This window comes from Mus caroli, chromosome 5, assembly GCF_900094665.2.
Source record: "Mus caroli chromosome 5, CAROLI_EIJ_v1.1, whole genome shotgun sequence".
Classification (NCBI taxonomy): Eukaryota; Metazoa; Chordata; class Mammalia; order Rodentia; family Muridae; genus Mus; species Mus caroli.
Genome location: NC_034574.1, coordinates 51,702,286 through 51,722,017, shown reverse-complemented (window position 1 = coordinate 51,722,017; position 19,732 = coordinate 51,702,286). Strand labels below are relative to the sequence as shown.

At 42.4% G+C, this 19,732-nt stretch overlaps 1 protein-coding gene across 7 annotated transcripts in view; it reads right to left on the bottom strand.

The window, feature by feature from the left end:
• Nucleotides 1–17,916, bottom strand: part of Pcdh7 (protocadherin 7) — a 407,507-nt gene extending 389,591 nt beyond the window's left edge. For 6 of the 7 annotated variants that reach the window (XM_021163003.2, XM_021163001.2, XM_021163002.2 and 3 more), the window contains exon 1: nucleotides 13,654–17,916. In XM_021163003.2, coding sequence (XP_021018662.1) covers nucleotides 13,654–16,827 — 3,174 coding nt within the window. In that variant the 5' untranslated portion in view covers nucleotides 16,828–17,916. Of the gene's footprint in view, nucleotides 1–6,070; nucleotides 7,816–13,653 lie in introns of those variants that run through there. The other variant, XM_021163005.2, reaches the window with a different exon arrangement.
• Nucleotides 17,917–19,732: the final 1,816 nt, after the last annotated feature.

Below are 19,732 nucleotides of genomic sequence, written 5' to 3'. Positions count from 1 at the left end.
CTACCATTACTGCTATAATAATACAGACCTTCACATATGGAGAGAGACATCCACTGGGAGTAAGTTGTGAGGGGGTATTAGTAGGAAGTGGTAGACAGGAGAGGATGTGGCTTGTTCCCTTGCTCCTGTGTGGCAAGCAGATACCTAAACCACAATCCTCTAGTAAGGGAAAGAGCATTAATACCCTAACACAGCATTCGGGCTAGTGGTTGGTATAGGGTAAAGCTTCAATAAATAGCAGCCATTAATTTTAGATGCTGGACGTAAAGTGGCAGAAAAGGTCCCAGCAAGATTGCGGTCAAGAGAAAATGATGGATTTAAGAAGTGATGGAATCAAAATAGGGCCACAAGGATATACTCAATTAGCTGGAGACTACTCTGAACTACCTGTTTTATAGCATCAGCCATCACACCTCTTTCATTACCAGAGAGAGCAACAACTCTGATGTCTCTCTGACAACAGCTAGTTCCTCCTGGCATGTGTAAGGGCCACACTCAGATGTCTCTCTGTACAAGATCAGTCCTACTTTAAAAGGAGCCGTGGAAACAAACAAGTAGTGGGTCAAACTGATGAGGACAAATGTATTTTAAGCATTTTCTTAAAAGTAATGAGAGCCCTCCGAAGTGTCAAAGTACCTTCAAAACAAAGACAACCTCCTGGCAAACTAAAAACAGTATCTTCCTTCATGAGGGTGCATAGGAAAGTCCCAAATGTTCCATGTCACTCCCATAAACTACTGTGTAACCAGATCAGGGGTTAGTGGGTAAAATGAGTGAAGGCTTTTCTGTGGATATGTCAGTCAGGGGCAGTTAGGGCTGGAGGGTGGGATTTTCTCACTGCCTCAACCAGTAAAATATTTCCATTTTTCCAGAGACTAGGAGTGGACAACTAAATCAAACTTAGAATTTCAGAGGATTTAACCTAGAAATTGCTAGGCAAGCTATTCATTTCCAGCCAGAACTGAGAAAAAAAATAAGAATGTCTGTGGAGTGAATCACTGTTCTAGGACCAGGAATCCATAATAAAATATCTATGGCTAGCAGGCAAAGGGTGCTGGGTTTTAGATCCTCCAAACCACAATAAAGAATCAAACAAATAAATAATAAAAGCTTCTAGGCTACACAGGTGACACACTAGACTCAAATTTCTATAAATGAAAAATCCTAATTTATAGTATCTACACAATATAAAACAATGATTATGTTCAGTCCATAAGGCTTAGCATGCTACAGAATCACCACTGTATTCTTCATTAAAGGTGTGTACTTCTTACTTTTCATTAGTTTACTAAGATACTTCACCTCTACTGTCTCTCAAATCTGGGTGTATTTAGTCCACTTCACCAGAGTGGAGACAGCTGGAGCCCATGCATTCAGCCTGCTCTGATCAATCTACAAACCTTTGTCAAAAGAATTCCCTTTGCAGTTTCTTCCAACGTTGAAATAAATGTTATTATCCTCTTTACATCTCAGCTTCCTCAGGTTAAAATCAGGAAAAGAAACAAATGCATGCTTGCAAAGCCCCAATAAGTGGGCACTGCCTCCCTATACTAGCAGAATAGTAGGAGGGTAGGAGGAACGTGGGCATACTGGCAGGAAGCATTTTTTATTCTTTTCTACCACTCCCCATTGCTATCTTTGTCCCCCCAAATAAGAAGAAGACAATAAATAGAATACAGCAGTTAAGCTGGATGCTGTCAAAACAAGGGGAAAGGGCATTTAGTGGTATCGGTCTTCCAAAAACCTAGACAGTTGTCTTTTTCAGATCAGAACATTTCTTTCTGACAAACTCTTACAAAAAAACTAAAACATACATGCATGTACATGTGCACACAAACACACACACACACACTGAAAGACTCAAATTAGAGTTGCAGACATTGAGTACTTTAAATGCATTCTCACCCTTCACAGACAGAGATTGACAGACAGACATTGGTTACTTTAAATGAGTTCTAACACTTCACACACACACACACACACACACACACACAGAGAGAGAGAGAGAGAGAGAGAGAGAGAGAGAGAGACAGAGACAGAGACAGAGACAGAGACAGAGACAGAGACAGAGACAGACAGAGACAGAGTCAGAGAGACTGGGTTTTTTTTTAATGAGTTCTTTCTTTACACACCCCAGAGGGACACTCTAGTTAGAGTTACAGACACTGGGTGCTCTAAGTGAGTTCTCACCCTTCCAGGCTCCAGCAGCCCTACCACTCTTCCCTAAGGCCCTAATCAAAATTTCCATTTCTTAAGGACTATTGATCTTTGGGATGTGCTGACCTAGTTATCTGCTTAAAGCAATTTACACCCAGGTGTGCTAAAAGCCCAACCAAACTCCCACAGAGGTCATTTACATTTTAAAAGGGGAACTCTTCGGGGCATTCCAAAGTCCAAGGGAGAGCGGAATAGCTCAAACTTGCCTGGGTTCACTCCACTGCTTAGCTCCTTCAACTGCTGCTGGGTTCCCACTTCTAGACTTCTTTTCTCTGTAGATTCAGTGCACCCTTATTTCTCTATCCAGATACGCCAGCACATCACTTTATAAAATGACTCCATGCCACGGGGTAGGGTGGAAACAGAAACGTTTGTGTGTGAGTCTGAGTTGGCATAGAAAATGAATAATATCTGCAGAAATATACAAATTGACAGATACAGAGATCCATCCGTGTCTGTGTTTGGGAGTACATACATCTATTTTTGCCACAGATAAGGAGTTCCAGAAAAATACTGACAACCCATATGCTTGCATGGTTCTTTGAGGCCCTTGTCCTCAGTTGCTTTCTATTGCTGTGGTTAAATAACATAACCAAAAAACAACTTGGGAGAGAAGAGGACTTATGTCACCTTAGAGCTTAAAGTCAGTCCAAGGCATGAACTCTAGGCAAGAGGTGAAACTGAGATCTTAGAGTAATGACATTTACTGGCTTACTTTCCAAGGGTAGCCCAGCGTGCTTTTCAATACAATCTAACTCTAGTGGCTGAGCATTGTCCCTGTCCACAGTCGGCTGAGCAACCTACCTCTACCCAACTTCTATCAAGCCACCATTAATCAGGACAAAGCCCCCTCAGACTTGCCTACAGGCTAATATGATAAAGGCATCATTCTCTCAGTTTTAGGTTCTATCTTCCCAGATGACTCTAAGGTGTGTCAAGTTGACAAAACAACAACTACAACAACAAAACCTTACCAATCCTTCTCTCAAATTTGTCTGAAACCTGTTCAGTGCTCAGCTTAAACAATGGCATTGGTTCATAGTATTAATAGGTTTGAGGTTTACAAGAGAAGCAAGAATGAAGGTGTAGAAAACAGAACTGTTCATTTGTTACTGAAGTCAGGGGCATAAACCACACTGACAAGTGGAAAAGACAGACTCTGGCCAACACAGCAGGCGGCCTAAATCTCAGAGAACTCCCATCTCTCAGGAAAGGAATACAAGCAAGCGCTCAGAGTACTTTACAGTGTCATATTAAGGAAGTCCTATCAGGTAGGGGGAAGGGGATCCAATGGCAGGGACCAGAGACTAGTTAGGGGACCCATAGGAAGACTGAGCTATACATTTGCTACAAATGTATAGGGGGTCTAGGTCCAGTTCCTGCATATTCCCTGGTTGGTGGCCCAGGCTCTGTGTGTCCATGGTCCCAGGTTTTTTGTTCTGTGGGCCATCTTGTGGTGTCTTTACCCCTCTGACTTTTTGTCTTCTATCTTCCCCCCCCCCCACACACACACACACTCTTCCACAACACTCCCTGCTCTCAGCCTGGTGTTTGGAAAGGGTGAAACTGGGAAGAGAGGAATGAGGGGGTCTGTGATCTGGATGTAAAATGAATAAAAACAAAACAAAAGAACACAACAACAACAACAACAAGATGTCCTGTCATATTCCAGACTCAGTGTGGATGAATTTGAAGGCTAACTCTACAGAAAGTCTAAGTACTCTGTTCCACAAAGGTTTAAGACAGTCTCCTTTAACTGCTCCCTGTCACTGGGAAAATGTGAAGGTAGAGAAAATTTGAGAATGGAGAGGCTCCTGTGAACCCTGCCCAAGGTCTAGAATGTTTGCACTGCTTTTTGTCGTTGATTGGTTGGTTGGTTTTGTGTGGGGTTTTGGAGGTTTTTTTTTGGGGGGGGGGGTTGTTTGGTTGGTTGGTTTGGTTTTGGTTTTTGGTTTGTTTTTTATTTGAGACAAGATTTCCTGTGTAGCTCTGGATGTCCTGGAACTCACTCTGATGACCAGACTGGCCTCTAACTCATAGAGATTCCCCTGTTTCTGCTTCCGGAGTGCTAGCATTAAATGTGGGAGGCACTACAGCCCTACTGCACATTTCCTCTCTATCCATGCAAAAAGACGGCCTTGATTTTTTTGTAAGTCCATGTTTTATCTCCACATTACAGCCTTTCTTCAGGTAATAGAGTTAAAGTATTTTAAAAATATCATACATGAAAGAAAAGTTTAATACAATTATAGATTTTTCTTAAATGCTGTTCACTGAAAGACAGACTATGGGATTACTTTATCAATAGTGTGGAAGGGTCTTGGGGCCATTTTCCAGCATACATTGAAAAATAAAGTCCGGGTGAAAATTAACTTTTGAAGATTTGATTTTATACATTGTGCTAATAACATACAATTCTGCATATAAATATGACAATGAATACTGAGATCTTCAAGCCATAAACTCACTAAAAACTTTTCAATCAATCATGAAAGTGACTTTTGAAGTGTTAGGATTATGAACAAACATCTTCCTACAAAATAAATTATACAAACTTCTCTCACATGTTTTTGGAACGTTTGAGTTCTATCTGTTTGGGAGAAGATAGTAGCTCTAACATCTACAAAAAGAGAACCATAATTTTAAAACATAATTTCGGGCAATAATGGTGGCATAGGCCCTTAATCGCAGGAACCCAGGAGGCATGGGCAAGCAGTTTTTCTTGGGAGCATAGTGAGTTGTGAGCCTTCCCAGGGAAAACAGTGAAAACTTGCTTCAACAAAACTAATAACCAAACAAAACAAAAACACAAATTTCACTTAGATGCTTTCAGAATTCTTGAGTCTGGTGGGACATTTTATCATTGATTTTGTGCATTTCTTAAGCTGAGTTCCATCATTCATGAAAAGGCTGCTGGTTGCTTCATTAGCCTCATCGCAGAAATAATGAAGGTGATTTTTACTTCCAGTTTCTTCTGACGAACAAATAAGCAAACATGTATCTACTGTCTAGTGTTCTGAAAATGAAAAGGCACGGTTCAAATATAAATGAACATCTTTTTATGTCCTGCAAACATTATATTAAGTTCATGAAGGGCGGAACTTTATGCTCCATACTCTGAACTGGTAGTAATACTACAAGTACTAAAAGGAAAAAGAAATGCTTTTTAAATGAATGAGCCCATTAAGTGAATTGATCGCTAGTATAAACATTTTCCTCCTTGGATTTTCTAAAAACAGAATTAACTACTGTCTTTTTATTTGAAAATAAAATATCCAAACACTACGTTAACTACAGAGCCATGGGTGGCTTTATCTTCCTCAATGCATGGACAACCCTTTAACAGTTAGTTTTAGTAATTACAATGAAGTCTGAAAAGTTGTCGCCAAATTGATAATACTGGGGACCAGGAATCTGGGGAAAGTAGGGAATCTTTAGTCACTGGGCACACACTCATGTTGGAAACTAAACAAGCAACCCCAGCAAAAAAAAAAAAAAAAAAAAAAAAAAAAAAAAAAAAAAAAAAGGACTGGGCATGAGGTTTTCCGAAAGCTTGCTGTCACTAAAGGCTGCCACAGGTGGGATGTGCTTGGTCCTTCTCATTTACATGAATGAAACCTAAAATTCTGGGACATGACAGTGAGTTTTTGCTTCAGTTTTATTAAATCTTTCTAATTGTATCAGTAAATAGCTGTAAACTTCCACTCAATAGTACCGAACATGACAAAGCATGATTCTTCAAATACCCCTAATCGATCTCATGGTAAGACATACTCTCTATCTAGAAACTAAAAGTAGAAATGATCATGTGGAGACAGACACAACTCAAACAATAACTGTACAGATAACTATCTATGTATTTGTTTCATATATATACATATAATATATATGCAACCCAAGTATTATGTCATAACATCCTATTTTTGGTAGAAATTAGATATATCAAACCATCCCTCAAGAATATGCCACAGACTGCGTTGCAAATGCTGACTGAGGGCTCTTCTTTGTCAACGTTTTCATGGGCATCCACTATACAGTCGACTCACCCAACTCCTTTGTTAGTAACTCCTATCATTTCTTGTTTGTATGTTGGTGTAGTTTGTTACAAAATCTATATTTTAAGTCTACTGACGTGAGTTTTTTCTTTGAGATGAAGAAATAGGCATCTGAGAGAGAAGCAGAAGAGTCTGGGTTCCTCCCTAAACACTTAGCCTGGGTCTTGTCTTAGAAACAAAATGAGAGGCAAACAATAATTGAGGTTTTTTTTATTCAGGAATTTCACTGCCAGTTCAATGATACTTCAAAAAATGGTCCTTTTGCAAGATCAGATAAACAGCTAATGGTCTAAAAACCCTTAAGTGTACATTAGGGACTTGTATGGGCTGCAGCAGTTCCCATGACTTCAAACTACTGTGCTGTGCCAATACTCTTCATTATTTGTTAAAAAGCCGTTAGACTGAAAATTATTTACACACACAAGACGAAATAGCATAAAAGAAAACCAAACCTTGGGACCATGGAACTCTTATCCAGTACTTAGGAACTTGGAGAAAATTGTAATGGGGGGGGGCAGATAACGTGACAAATAATTATAAAAGAATCAGACCATGTACAACACATAAATGTACAATATAACAAATATATGCACAGATATACAGACATGGGTCAGGGGTAGAAAGGTTGTCCAGAGGATGCCAACTTACCTAGACCATCACTCCTACAACTAAAAGGTCTCATGCAATGGAACTTAATTCTTAGAACTGTAAGAATTACATCAAACATAAAAGCCTCACTATTAATGTAGTCCACAAAACTGGCAGGTATATATTCCTTCTGAATTTGTCTCCAGTGACTTTGGTAAATCTAACTAATTTTTAAAAAATTCTTAATGAATTTATCGTCAACAACAACCACCTCTTGGAAAATTTAACCCATTGCAGTGTCTGTGTTAGACTCAGAAAGTCACAGACAAGTATGTTTTATTAAAGTGCTTGAAGTTTTTAATATTCACGAGTGGGTAAAAACACAAATGCTCATAGTAACATTCAGAATTGTAATACAGATTTGGCAAGAACTGTCTGTCTAGCTGGAAAAAGTTGTGATCACAATACACAGAAAAAACACTGATCAATTTAGGGTTTTATTTGAGATCAGTACTTAGTGTACTGTCGATGAAGACATAAGAAACTGAATTTCCCTTTGCACACAAAGCCCAAATCTTAGAATTATTATCATTACCAAAATATGGTTTGGGGTTTTCTTCCGAATGCTTTTCCTATCAAGTGTTAATGGTTGCTAGCCATCTCTTTGGGAACAGAACTGTAGACATCTGTGAATAATACATGCCTGTATTAATACTGCCTCTTTGGACCTTAACTTGCTTTCAAACTATTTATTTTCCTTAAATAGGTAAGAAAAAGCTTGAAAACATAATGCACAACAAAGGAAAACAAACAGTGATTGGCTGACACCCCACGGCCAAGGGCAGGCTCCAGCAGGTGTCGTAGAAGCAAGGTGATGACAGAGTATGGTGCAAAATGGAGCATCATATTAGAGTGGAATTCAGCCAAACACCGTAATGTATGGATGTACACGCATCTGAAAGAAGGAAAATAAAGATTTATGTAGGTTAAAATTTAAAAAACTAATAATTTAAGAAAAAAACACGTTGTAGAAAATCTCCCTAAACTCTTACACTCAACCACAATGCTGATATGGAAGTCTGAAAATAGATAAAAAATTTTTAATTGCAAATTATAGATTTATGAAGAATAAATATGCTCAAGCATGGGGGGTGCTGATTTATCAGAGGAATCCAACATCAGGAGCCTTAATGGTTCTGTTGTTTGTACACAGCATTAGAGCTCGATACAAACATCACTAAATTCCTGAAAATAAACCTTTCTTCCGCCCTGAAAGCATCAATTCACTAGAAGTGATAATTAAGATTAGTTTTAGTAGTTTCAGCTCAGCTTTTTTTGTATGTGATTTCTCCCACTAACTAGTGCTAAATAAAGCATCGTGCAGTGTGCCTGACACAGACTCTGCTTTAGACAAGAGTTTAAGGGCTTTAAAAAATTAAAAAAAAATTAAAAATTAAAAAGGAAAATGACTGTAGATTCACTGAAACAGCTTTTTTTCTTTATATGGAGCTACAGAAAATGAATGAATGGAAAAACTTTCCATAGTCTAGAAGTTAGTTCTCTGTGCTTGAGTGTAAACAAGATGTGACTACACTCATTGCACAACGTTCCCCCATCACTGTCCTCTGCAAAGAGGCTAATGACTATCCCAGTTGATTCTATGACAAAACCGGCGCTAAGAGCCATTGACATTAGGAAATTTTACACTTTACATATGATGCCTTTGCAAGCTGACATTGATTAACAGCAACAATAACAACAACAAAACACATTATTTTTTCCAACTGGAAAAAAAAAGTCTCACTCTTCTGTGAAACTTGGTAGTAAACAAACTGGGAGGAGAGGGAAGGCAGCGTAGCATTGTATGTTTAGGATAAATGCTGACGCATCAGGTAATCTAGAAGCTGAACGTGGTTATCAGTTTTAGTAAAAAAGTAAACGATTACTTCGATAAGAATATACAAAGCTGGTCATGTTTAATACTGAGCATATTTTCATTTTTTTCCCAATAAAATGATTTTCTAGTGAAGATATGCATAACAGTACCCACTACAAGAACATATAGCTGTCTTTCCTATTGTGCTTAGTGTAAAATACTGTCTATTGTGTTTTTGGGCCTATACTAATCAAAACCACATTAGCTCTGTTCCATCTACATCATCAATTGCTACCTTTCGTGAGATATAAAATTATGAATTTTAACTAAAATCAATAAGTTTGGAATTTTAAATTCTACGTAAGCCTTAGAGCTGAGGCCCAAATTATGCTACATGTAAAAAGGTTTATCTTTATAGTCAAATATATTAGCAAAGACATAAGTAAACCAAAACAGATTCTTGTCACTGCTGCATTCTACATAGAGAGACTGACTGACATTCAAAGATGTTTTGCCTCTAAAAGTGGTTTAATGAGGACACTTGGACTCTGGTCTATGCAATATCTCTAATTCTGTGAACATAATCAGACTACCTTTTTATGCTAGCTTCTCGGTTTCCTCCTCTATGAATAGAGAATTGCTAAGGTGGTACCTTCTCATTCTAAATTGTGATGACTTTCATGGTTTTAGGCATAGGCATTTAGCTGATGACTAGTGTGCTTTACACATCAGTGTATGAACATCAGCACAAGATAAAGCCCTAGTGGCCACAGTGTTGCTACAGAAGAATGTGTGCTTGAGTGTAAAAAAAAAGGAGAAAGCTCATGACACATAGAAACTGTGGAAACTTTATAAATTTGTTATCATTAATCACTCACATCAACTGATCATTAATTGATTCATTTGTTTACGATAAAATTTGGAGACCATAACTTGTTCTATGGGAACTTCCCTTTAAAGTTGCACATCAACTGTGGACCACATAACTGAATGAAGATTTCCATATGCCTTACTCCTTCAAAAACTCAGGTAATATTGCTCAGCAGATGTCCCTCTCCTATTAGTTATGAAGCACCTGCCCAGAATACTAAGCCAAATGTAAAAGAAAGATATGTGTATTCGCTGGGCTTCAGGAAAGAGTCCTTAGTTATAACCAGGTGAACTGCCTTGCAAACTCATTCTCCTGAAGAATGAGTCAGGATGCTGTATAGAGCTGACATCACTCTGCAGATATGTTACTGCTGAAATATATGTGCTAATGCACAAGCATGTTGATGCTTAATTTTCATAAAATGGAGCGCTCTGATACTAACAGAAAGGTACCCATTTGCTTCCAAAATCACAGTGATGTTTTTATAAATTTCACTTGTACTATTTTAATTAAGTGTATAATGAACATTGACCAAAATTTTATTAATTAAGGAGAACATTATTCAGACTAAATCAGCAGTTCCTTACAGAAGGGAAACTGTCAATGGAGTTAACAAGATTTTTTTTATCCCTGAGTACATTGTGATCAGCTCAAAATGAATTTTAAAATAAATGTTTATTCAAACCCAATTATAAAAATTACCTTACATTTCATTCATGAAATACTATAAAACATTTTCATGTATAAAGTCATTACCTTTTAAGAAAGAAAGAAAGAAAGAAAGAAAGAAAGAAAGAAAGAAAGAAAGAAAGAAAAAGAAAGAAAGCACATCAAATGATAAACTCAATAGGATTTGAGAATAGCCGGAGAACTGAAACTCTACATTTCTAGTGCATTAATTGTTGAAACATTTGAAGTTTTATTGAAATTATTCAGCACATATTTAAAAAGATAAATGGAATCCGTTTCTTTCTTTTTTCTTTCTTAAATAAATCAGATACATGGTTGTCCCTTTACATCACAAGATTACAAGCCACCAAGTTTGCCAAGCAACTAAAGAACTAAATGCAAGAGAGACAATCTCAGAAGTGCTGTGGATGAGTTTCATGATGCACAAGTAAACATCAGGTATTGGATGGCAAAGACTTTTGCTTGCAGTGCAAAGGCCTGAACTATGAAAAGCTAGGTTCCACCCCCCTCAGTTTTCCAGTGTGAGTTTGAGAAATAATTTCATCCACACACATCCAACACACATCTAGAGTTCGTCCAAGTAATAATAGATATCTGAAGTGTTCCTAGAGCCTGTGAAACCAGCTCAAAAAGGAAGGAGAAGGGAAAGAGAGTATAAGTTCTATTTATAAATTTTCAATTCTGGTGAGGTGTTGGCTTACTACATTGTAGCCCCTAATATCACTTAAGAGAAACACTTAAAACTCTCATGCAGAAAAGACTAAAAGAAAAGTCCCTTCCATTTTTTCAGTGTAAAGGAGTATCATAAGATAGTTCAGAGAAATTATAAATAAAATAAAGGCATTCTAGCAAATGAAATTTCACATTTTAAATGGATCCCTAAGAAATTTAAAAAGTACAAGTCTCAAGTCTAATAAACTGAATGACTGGAAGTCTCAAATTTTAGATAAATTCATCTTTCAAAGAGGGAAACAGCAAAACCCTGTGTGCTAATAAACAAAGTTTAATGAAAGCAAACATGGCTTTATTCTATGAACACTAAATCTTTTTTAAGAGTATAAATAGAAAAGTAACTATGTATGATACAAACAAAAATCCAGACAAAGTGGACTGTATTCCTGTCAGATAATGCAGAATGTAACTTTGAAATGGATCTATTGTCCCCTGAGAGCAATATCGAGCAGATGAAGCTATCAATTACTATCATTAATTACATTAGGGGGAATGTGTTTCATTTGCCTTTATTTTATTGTAGGTCAGCTATTTGCTTGTGGTTAAAACTTTATACATCTTTGGAATATCTAATGGCCTGCAAGTTTTCCAAAGTCACCTTTAGCAAGCTGAGTGATTCATTCCACTCACTGTGTGGCTTTCCTTTTTTGGTAAATGGACTTTGCTTAATTGAAAGACAAGTACCATACATTAGTTAATGTATGAGTATATCTCTTTGCTTTTCAAATGGCATGCCAGTTGTCTTGACATTAAGTGCTTTTAAAATTCAAGAATATAGTGCTGCCCCCCAAAGTGAGTCAAACTCAGCTTAAGTAAAAGCACACTCCTCATGTTTGGATACACTATTTGTAAATTTGCCATTTTATAGACCCATTCAAAAGCATACAATTAAGAAACTTGGAATGCAAATGTCACTGTCATAGGGCAAAACCACTATTAGCATGGTAACAGGATGCAAATAGTCTGTATAAAGCCATCTTCCATTATGCTGTACTTAGGTTATTGTTTTCTAAGGAAATTCTAAGACCTCAGGTATATATAAATATATGAAATGTAATATTGTATATAAGTAACATGAAAAAATTGCTGTATGTTTTATTAGAGTCTTTCTTATTTACAAAACTGATGAAGATATTAAACACCAGGCCAAAACACATTGCTTTTAACTCCAGGCAAAGCAAAAACACAACAGAAATAAACTCTCCACAATATCAAGTAGCGATTTCAAGTAAATAAATTATTCAAGCTTACATGCAACCAAAGATCTACTTTCAAAAGCTATTTCATACACAGTAGGTCAAACCTATATTTTTTACTGCTTTTAATAAGGTATTTTAATACAGTATTTTTTTAAAGTATATTACTTCTGCTCCTTCTTATTATCCAAAATAAGTGCTATAAAATAAAATGCTATATGTAGAAAATATTTTAATATTTAATAATAATGAAAGCTATGAAATATTAATATGTATTCTCTATTACACATTGAATGAGACTATATAACAACGTTCTCCTTCACCTCAATTCTCCTCGGATGACACATTCTACATGCAAAACATATCTGGCAGACAAACCTCCATATTACAGCATCTAACAAGTCATGAATGTAATTCCTAAGGTCAGTTTTTGTAGTAAAGCACATGATGCCTTTTCTTTTTGTAGTGTTCTGGCCAGCATCTCAGCACTTTCTAATGGATTTATTTGCTGTGATTTGCTATGTGACAAACTTTGGTGGGCATAAAAAGTAAACTTCTTCATAATGCATACCATACAAGCAAACTATAAAAATAAATCTGATATGGTCAGAAGTTCCCCTCAACAATATATATATGTTTTCCACATTACACCTGGAGACAGCTATGTCAAATAACACACAAAAGTAACACAAAATTTTTCTTTTTTCTAGCAATTCCCAAAACATCCACAAATACCTTCTACTAAGTACAACTTAATTTTGTTTACAAGCTTTGGAATATTGAATATGAAGAATTCAGGTGCTGATTGCAGATCCACATAGGAGCCTAATCATTATGAATAAATGTTGTTATAGATACAAAGTATTAAAAATGCAATTATGCATGACACTTGCTTATCATTAAGCATTTTCAAGCCACTATTTCCATCCAGTCAAATGACTAAGGTAGGATTTCAAGACTTTTGCCTTGGCTCTGCGTTTCTGTGAATCAGTGTCTGCTGACTTGTAAAAGTCGGCATGATTCATGACACAGTTAAAACTTTTCAGTGCCCAGTTAGAATGGGCACCAGTTGTAACTCTAGAAAAATTTCACTTAGAATGCTCCCAAAGAGATGTACATATTTACATAAAAATACATGAATTAAGACTGTCAAGTGCTAGGAGAAGCACAAGACACTCCCTTTCCCTTAGACACCATGTAAACCCAGAGTTTAGTTTGAAAAACAAACAAACAAACAAACTAAAAACCAGGAACACATCTCTATCCTATAAGGCCTGTGGTACATCAGTGGCAGATAAATGCATGCCAATCTAGTTTTCAAAGGAGAAGGACCTTTATACAGGAAAGACACAACTTCATAGAAGCTGCTCTGTCTCTTAGTGATCAGCCCTCTCTGGGGTATGTAAACACATCTGGGATCTTTCTTACCTGTTTGCTGTACTTGTTACTTGTTTGACAGCTGTACTCGGAGCAGTGATCTGATCCAATTGAAATGTTGTCTCCTGCTCCCACAAATGTGTTGGCTGGTGGTAGATCTTGTACAGCTTGATGTTTTTTCCCTGCAGTTGGTGACTGGGGGTGAAGTTGGACAGTAGGCAATGGGGAACTGGATTTGTAATGCCTTGCCAGGTCGGGACTGCCAGGCCCACCATTAACAGATCGGTATCGGCCCATGCTTGGGCTGTCTGACAGCTTCTCATTGACACTATCATACCTCTGTCCATTTGGTTTAGAAGCTTCGACAGTGACGATACTGCTGTAGAGTGGCTGCTTAGATTTTTTGTTTTTCTTGTCCTTTTTAGGCTTTTTAGATTTGTCATGCTGCTGGGGTGTAAAAAAGTCTTCATGGTCTTTTTTGCCAGCTTCGTAGCCATTTTTACTTTTGGACCTGCAGTATCTTGCCATCATGACAATTAAAATGATTAGGATCACTGTCATAATGCCAGCAACCACCCCAATGACAATACTAAGTCTCTGTTTGCTAATTTCATAGCTTGGGTCACCAGCTATATCCTGGGTGAGTGGGGTATGCAAACTTCGGACTATCTGAGAGTCAATTACAGTTGCATTGGAAACACTTTCATTGACAAATACATGCACCAAAGTCGTAGTGGACTGGGAAGGCTGGCCACTGTCATTCACTTGCACAACCAGCCTGTGCAAGCCATAATGCTTCTGGGTGAGTTTCCCCACTAAGGAAACCACACCACTGGTGGAATCAATCTCAAACAGCTTGAAAGGATTCCCTCCCACAATGCTGTAGTTCAAGTCCGCATTGATGCCATCATCACTGTCTGTTGCTAACACTGTAGCTACTACTGTCCTGACATTACTTGAAGGTGGCAGCAACGTGTAGGAAATGTTTCTGGGAAGGGTAACTGTGGGAGCGTTGTCATTTTCATCCATCACAAAGAGAGAGACTGTGGCTGTGGCCGACCTGGGAGGATCTCCCCCATCCACAGCCTTCACTCTGAAAGTGTAAGTAGTCTGATGTTCCCTGTCAAAAGACATTGTGGAGTAAATGGTCCCTGTGTCATTTTCAATAGAAAAAATGTTACTGTTCTCCTCTATGTACAGGCTCATCTCTGCATTCCGTCCCTTGTCAGCATCCATCACGGTGACCATCCCCACAGGGCTGTTGGGTTGTAAGTTTTCCTTCACATAAAAGGTAAAGACATCTTGCATAAACTTAGGGTCGTTGTCGTTTTTATCAGCCACCTGTACAATCACCGTGGTGCTGCCTTGCAGCACAGGGATGCCTTTGTCTTTGGCATTAACTTTAAACTCATACCTGTCAGTCTGCTCCCGGTCCAGTACTGTATTGACCAGGATGTCGCCAGAATCGGGATCGATGGCAAAAGTCCCCATCACTGAGGAGTCCAGTGAATAGGCGATCTCTGCATTCTTCCCGCTGTCAGCATCTGTTGCCAGCACTGTGGCTACCCTCTCCCCAGGAATGTTGTTCTCTGGAAAGTAAACCTCAACCACAGACTGGCCAAAGACAGGAGGGTTGTCATTCGTGTCTCCCACCTTGACCACCAAGGAATTGTTGCTGGAGAGGCTGGGACTGCCAGAGTCCACAGCTACTATGACCACGTTGAACTCCCGGGTGGTCTCATAGTCTAGTGGGGCAGATGTGTGCAGGAAGTACTTTTTCTTGTTTTGATCGCCCTCTGTGTCGCTGGCTGGCTTAAGCTGGAAAGGAACGTCTCCCACTACGGTACAGGTGACTACTCCGTTCTCGCCTTGGTCACGGTCGGACACCTGAACCAGGGCGATGGGGGTGTCCACCAGGACATCTTCAGCCACGTTGGCCACCCCGTCCTTAAGTGGGATGCGCCCTATCTTGCGAATTTCGATGGAGGGAACGTTGTCGTTCTCATCTTTGATGTTGAGGACCACGGTGGCCTTATCAGTCTTGGGAGGCTGCCCGCGGTCACGGGCCATTACTGTGAATCTCAACTGGTTCACTTCCTCGCGGTCGATCCGGTGTAAGACACTGAGCCAGCCCGACGTTTCATCCAGGCGCAGTAGCCGTCTTACCGACTCGGTGGCAGCCCCAAATACATACTCGATCTGTCCATTGACCCCTACATCCAAATCGGTGGCTCGCAACTGTAGGATGGGGGTGCCCGGAGCGCTGTTCTCAGCCAGGTCAGCCTCATACACGCTCTTCTCGAAGCGGGGGCTGTTGTCATTCACGTCGGTGATGAGCACCCGCAAAATGGCCTGCGAAGACCGAGGTGGGTCGCCCCCATCGCGCACTCGGAGGGTCAGCTCATAGGAATCTCTCTGCTCCCGGTCCAGCGCCCCCTTCACGATCAGCTGCGGTTGTTTCTCGCCGTCTGGAGTGTCTGCCACCTGAAGCTCGAACACACTGCTTCGGCCACTAGGACTCGTCCCGCCGCCACCCTCAGGCGCGTCCAGCCGCCGCTTGGAGCCTCCAGAGCCGCCGCCGCTCGCGCTGTTCCCGCCGCCCCCTGGGTAGGGGGCGCTGTCCGCCGGCCCCAAGCGCCTTCCCTCGCCGCTGCTGCCGCCACCCCCGGGCTCCTGGAGCAGCTCGTAGCGCTCAATGCCATTGCGACCAAAGTCACGATCGGTGGCCGTGGGCAGCAGGTACAGCGTGCCTACAGGCCGGTTCTCCTCCACCGTGAGCGTGAGCACCGGCGAGGGGAAGGTGGGCGTGTTATCGTTGATGTCCAGCACGATGACCCGACCCTCAAACAGGTCCACCCAGCTCTGTGAGGGCCCTATCACCGACACCTCGAAGTCCAGGAAACATTCGTTCTCGTCGAAGATCATCTGACATTGGGGCAGCTTTTCTCGGTCGATGCGCCGCTCACTGGTGCTCAGCTCGCCGGTGAGGTTGTCAATCTTCAGATACTCAGAACCAGACTCAAGGCTGAAAGTCACCTCGCCGGAGCCGGTCACGATGCCCAGGTCCGAGGCCACATTGCCGATCCGCACGTCGGCGGGGCCCTCCTCCGCCAGCCGGTACCGGAGCAGCTGCTTGGCGGCGGCCAGGCTGAAGCAGAGCGGCAGAAGGAGACAACAGCCCAAGCACCAGCCGCGCGCCCATCCCGTGGTCCGCATCCTCAGCATCTTCTCTTGCTGCTGCTGCTACTGCTCCTTCTAACCACAACCCCCCTCGGCACCCCCCTCCTCCGGGGCTGGCCGCCTGCCCTCCCCTCGGTCCTCCTCTCCGGGAAAGGAAGAAACGAGAGGGAGGGGAGGGAGGGGGCCAGAGTAGCGCGTAGAGTCGGCCGATGGGAGGGGGGCAGCTAGAGATGCTTCTTTTTTCTCCTCCTGCTTCTTCCGAAAGTTATTGTTTCATAATTCATGCAATGGGTGCTAATCGCCCGCTCGCTGGCCACCGTTTACTCGCAGTACTCACAGTTCACGGGACACTGCGCGCCACGGGCTCGGTGCCCCCACAAAGTCATCCCCGCAGCGGGAAGATACTGAGATCCAGTCTCCAAGCCCTGGGAAGGGGCCGGAACCGCTTCTGCAAGAGGGCGGCGGAGCCTGGTAGCGGACTAGAACAAACCTGCAGCCTTCCCCGCCTGACAGCAGCGCTAGTCCTTACTGCTACTCGAGTTAAGTCCAATTCACGTTCCAGCTACTCACTCTAGACCCAGGCTCTGTTTAGGCTCCGGAGGTCTAGACAAACGTGAACCGCTTCCTGCTTCAGGCTCTGGGGCGAGCAACAAGCCAGTCTTAACTCTGACTCCTCTTAAGCAGCCGGGAAGCCACTCAACATATCTTGAATGAAAAATTCCACGGCAGGTCGCTTCGGGCAAGGTGCAGCGAAAAGACGCCTCGCGTCACAGCTCGGTCCGCGACCGGGTGCTCCCGGCGCGCCAAAGAGCAGCCCGAGCCATCTTCAGAGACGCCCAGAGTCGGTCGCTTCTCACCCCGAAGAGCTCCGGTTTCTCTTTTTTTTCTTAACAACTCTGCGCAAGGTCATTAGTCACGAAGCCGCCGCCTGAAACCGCAGCAACCATTCGCCCGCGGGGGCGAGAGCCGAACCGTGCGCACCGCGCGGTGCCCAAGTTTGGATTCTCAGCCGCAGAGTCCGTGCCTTCCCTCACCTGCATTCGGCCCGCGTGTTGGAGCAGTGGGATCTGCAGCGCTGTGCGCGATTCAGGGAGGAGATTGCAGCCTCTCTCTCTCTCCCCGCTCTCTCTCGATCCCTCCCCTCCCTCCCTCCTTCTCTTTCTCTCCTCCCTCCTCTTCTCTCTCCTCCCTCCTCTCCTTTCCCCTTTTCCCCCTCTCTCACTCTCTCCAGCACAGTCTCTCAGCTTCTTCCAGTCTCAATGCGGGGAACTCGAGCTGAACTTGATCCCTTTGCAGTTCAAAGGTGAGCAAGCCTGGCTCTGTGCATCCGCGCCACACTGGCCCGGTGAAAGCTCACGATCGGGCACTCCTAACGGCAATTAACAAAGATGCCCAATTCTGTCCGGATTTCCAAAGAAAAGCCAAAGCCACTGAGGCGGGGGTGGAGGGGGAGGTGGAGTCAAACAGAGCTGCCAAGTAGCTTAAAAAAAAAAAAAAATTCTAGTTTGCCAAAGGGAGAAAAAGTGCCAGTCGGCTGTTGTCTCGGAAGTGCCCTGGCGCGGCGGGTGAATTCCGCAGTTGTCTCGTCCGCTTTCGCGTCTAGCAGAGTCTGGTGCGCGCGCTCCCGCCGCCTCTCCGGCTGTGGCTGTTCCGAGACACCGAATCGCTCCGGGGAAGCTCCTACTCTCATACCCCCCTAGCCGGAAACCCGCAAGTTTGCATAAAGTGGTGGTTGCTGCGGAAAGCCCGCGGGCCCCGGACTCAGACTTCTCTCCGACGCTGCAGCGGCGGCGGCGGTATCTGAAACTACACAGTTGCAGAGAACCAGGGAGGAGGGCCCAGGGAAGGGAGGCGGGAGGAAGGACCAGCCAGCCTCCGCGCTCACCGAAGCCAGGCTTCGCTTCGTGGGGCCGAGTGAGAACTGCCCAATCTCAGCCCCGATAAGCCAAAGTCTAGTCTCTGTAGGTAGTTTGGGTGGGGGTGGGGGTGATTCCTTTTCCCCCTCTAGGGCTGGTAGATTCCCTCCTTGACTAAACCCGGCTGCGTGGGTAAGAGCTGAAGTGAGGGTGTTAGTATACCTTCCTCCCACGTCTACCCTCAGACGATGCCCCCCTCCCGCCCCAACTCCCACCCACAATGTGTCTTCGTTTCGCAATTTAGCATCTGGGTTAGTGAATTGCTACTGGTAGGCTGAGGTCTATGTCTGAGTTCCGAAAGCCAAGCTTGTGTTCTGCCAAGCTGTGACCGGCTGCAGTAGTGAAGAGAGAGCATCAAACTCCAGCGAGAGCCAGAGAGGATCCTTTTTTGGAGCCCAGACTTTGGAGGTCTGGGTTGGGGAGGGGAGAATGCCTGCCTTTGTTTAAATGCTTGGAATTCCTGTCATCCGGCTCTCACTGGGGATAGACCGTGCGTGCACACGCCTGGGGAATAAAACACATGCTAGAAGCCTGGGTTTTCTAAGCAGAGCCTGCAGCTTTTAGTAACTGGCAAAGTGTAGCGTCACCTATCTGGATATAAGGGAAATAAACTTTAATGGCAACTTTGTGTACCGAGTATGCTTAACGTCTTTTCTCTCCTTTTGACTTTGTGCCTCCTGATCCTCCCTGCCATTCCCGGACGTGAGGTTTCCCCGGTTCTCACTCATGACCACCGCAGCCTGCCAAGTCAGATCTCAGGGCTGGTGGTGTATTTCGAACCGAAGCCCACTTCTCATGTATTTCACACTGTAAAAAATAAAGACCCTCTATTGAAAGATTAAGAAAAGACGAAGGTAGTAGGTGGTATTTGTGTAGGGTCCTTACTATCTCGGAGAATGTTGCTAGGAATTTAAGGGTTCCTTTAAAGACGAATTTGCATGCCCGATCTAATGCTCACGGAATCAATTTTACCCTGAGACCAGAGGAGGCAGAATGATTTAAATAAGTCAAACACCAATAAAGTCTATTAGCAA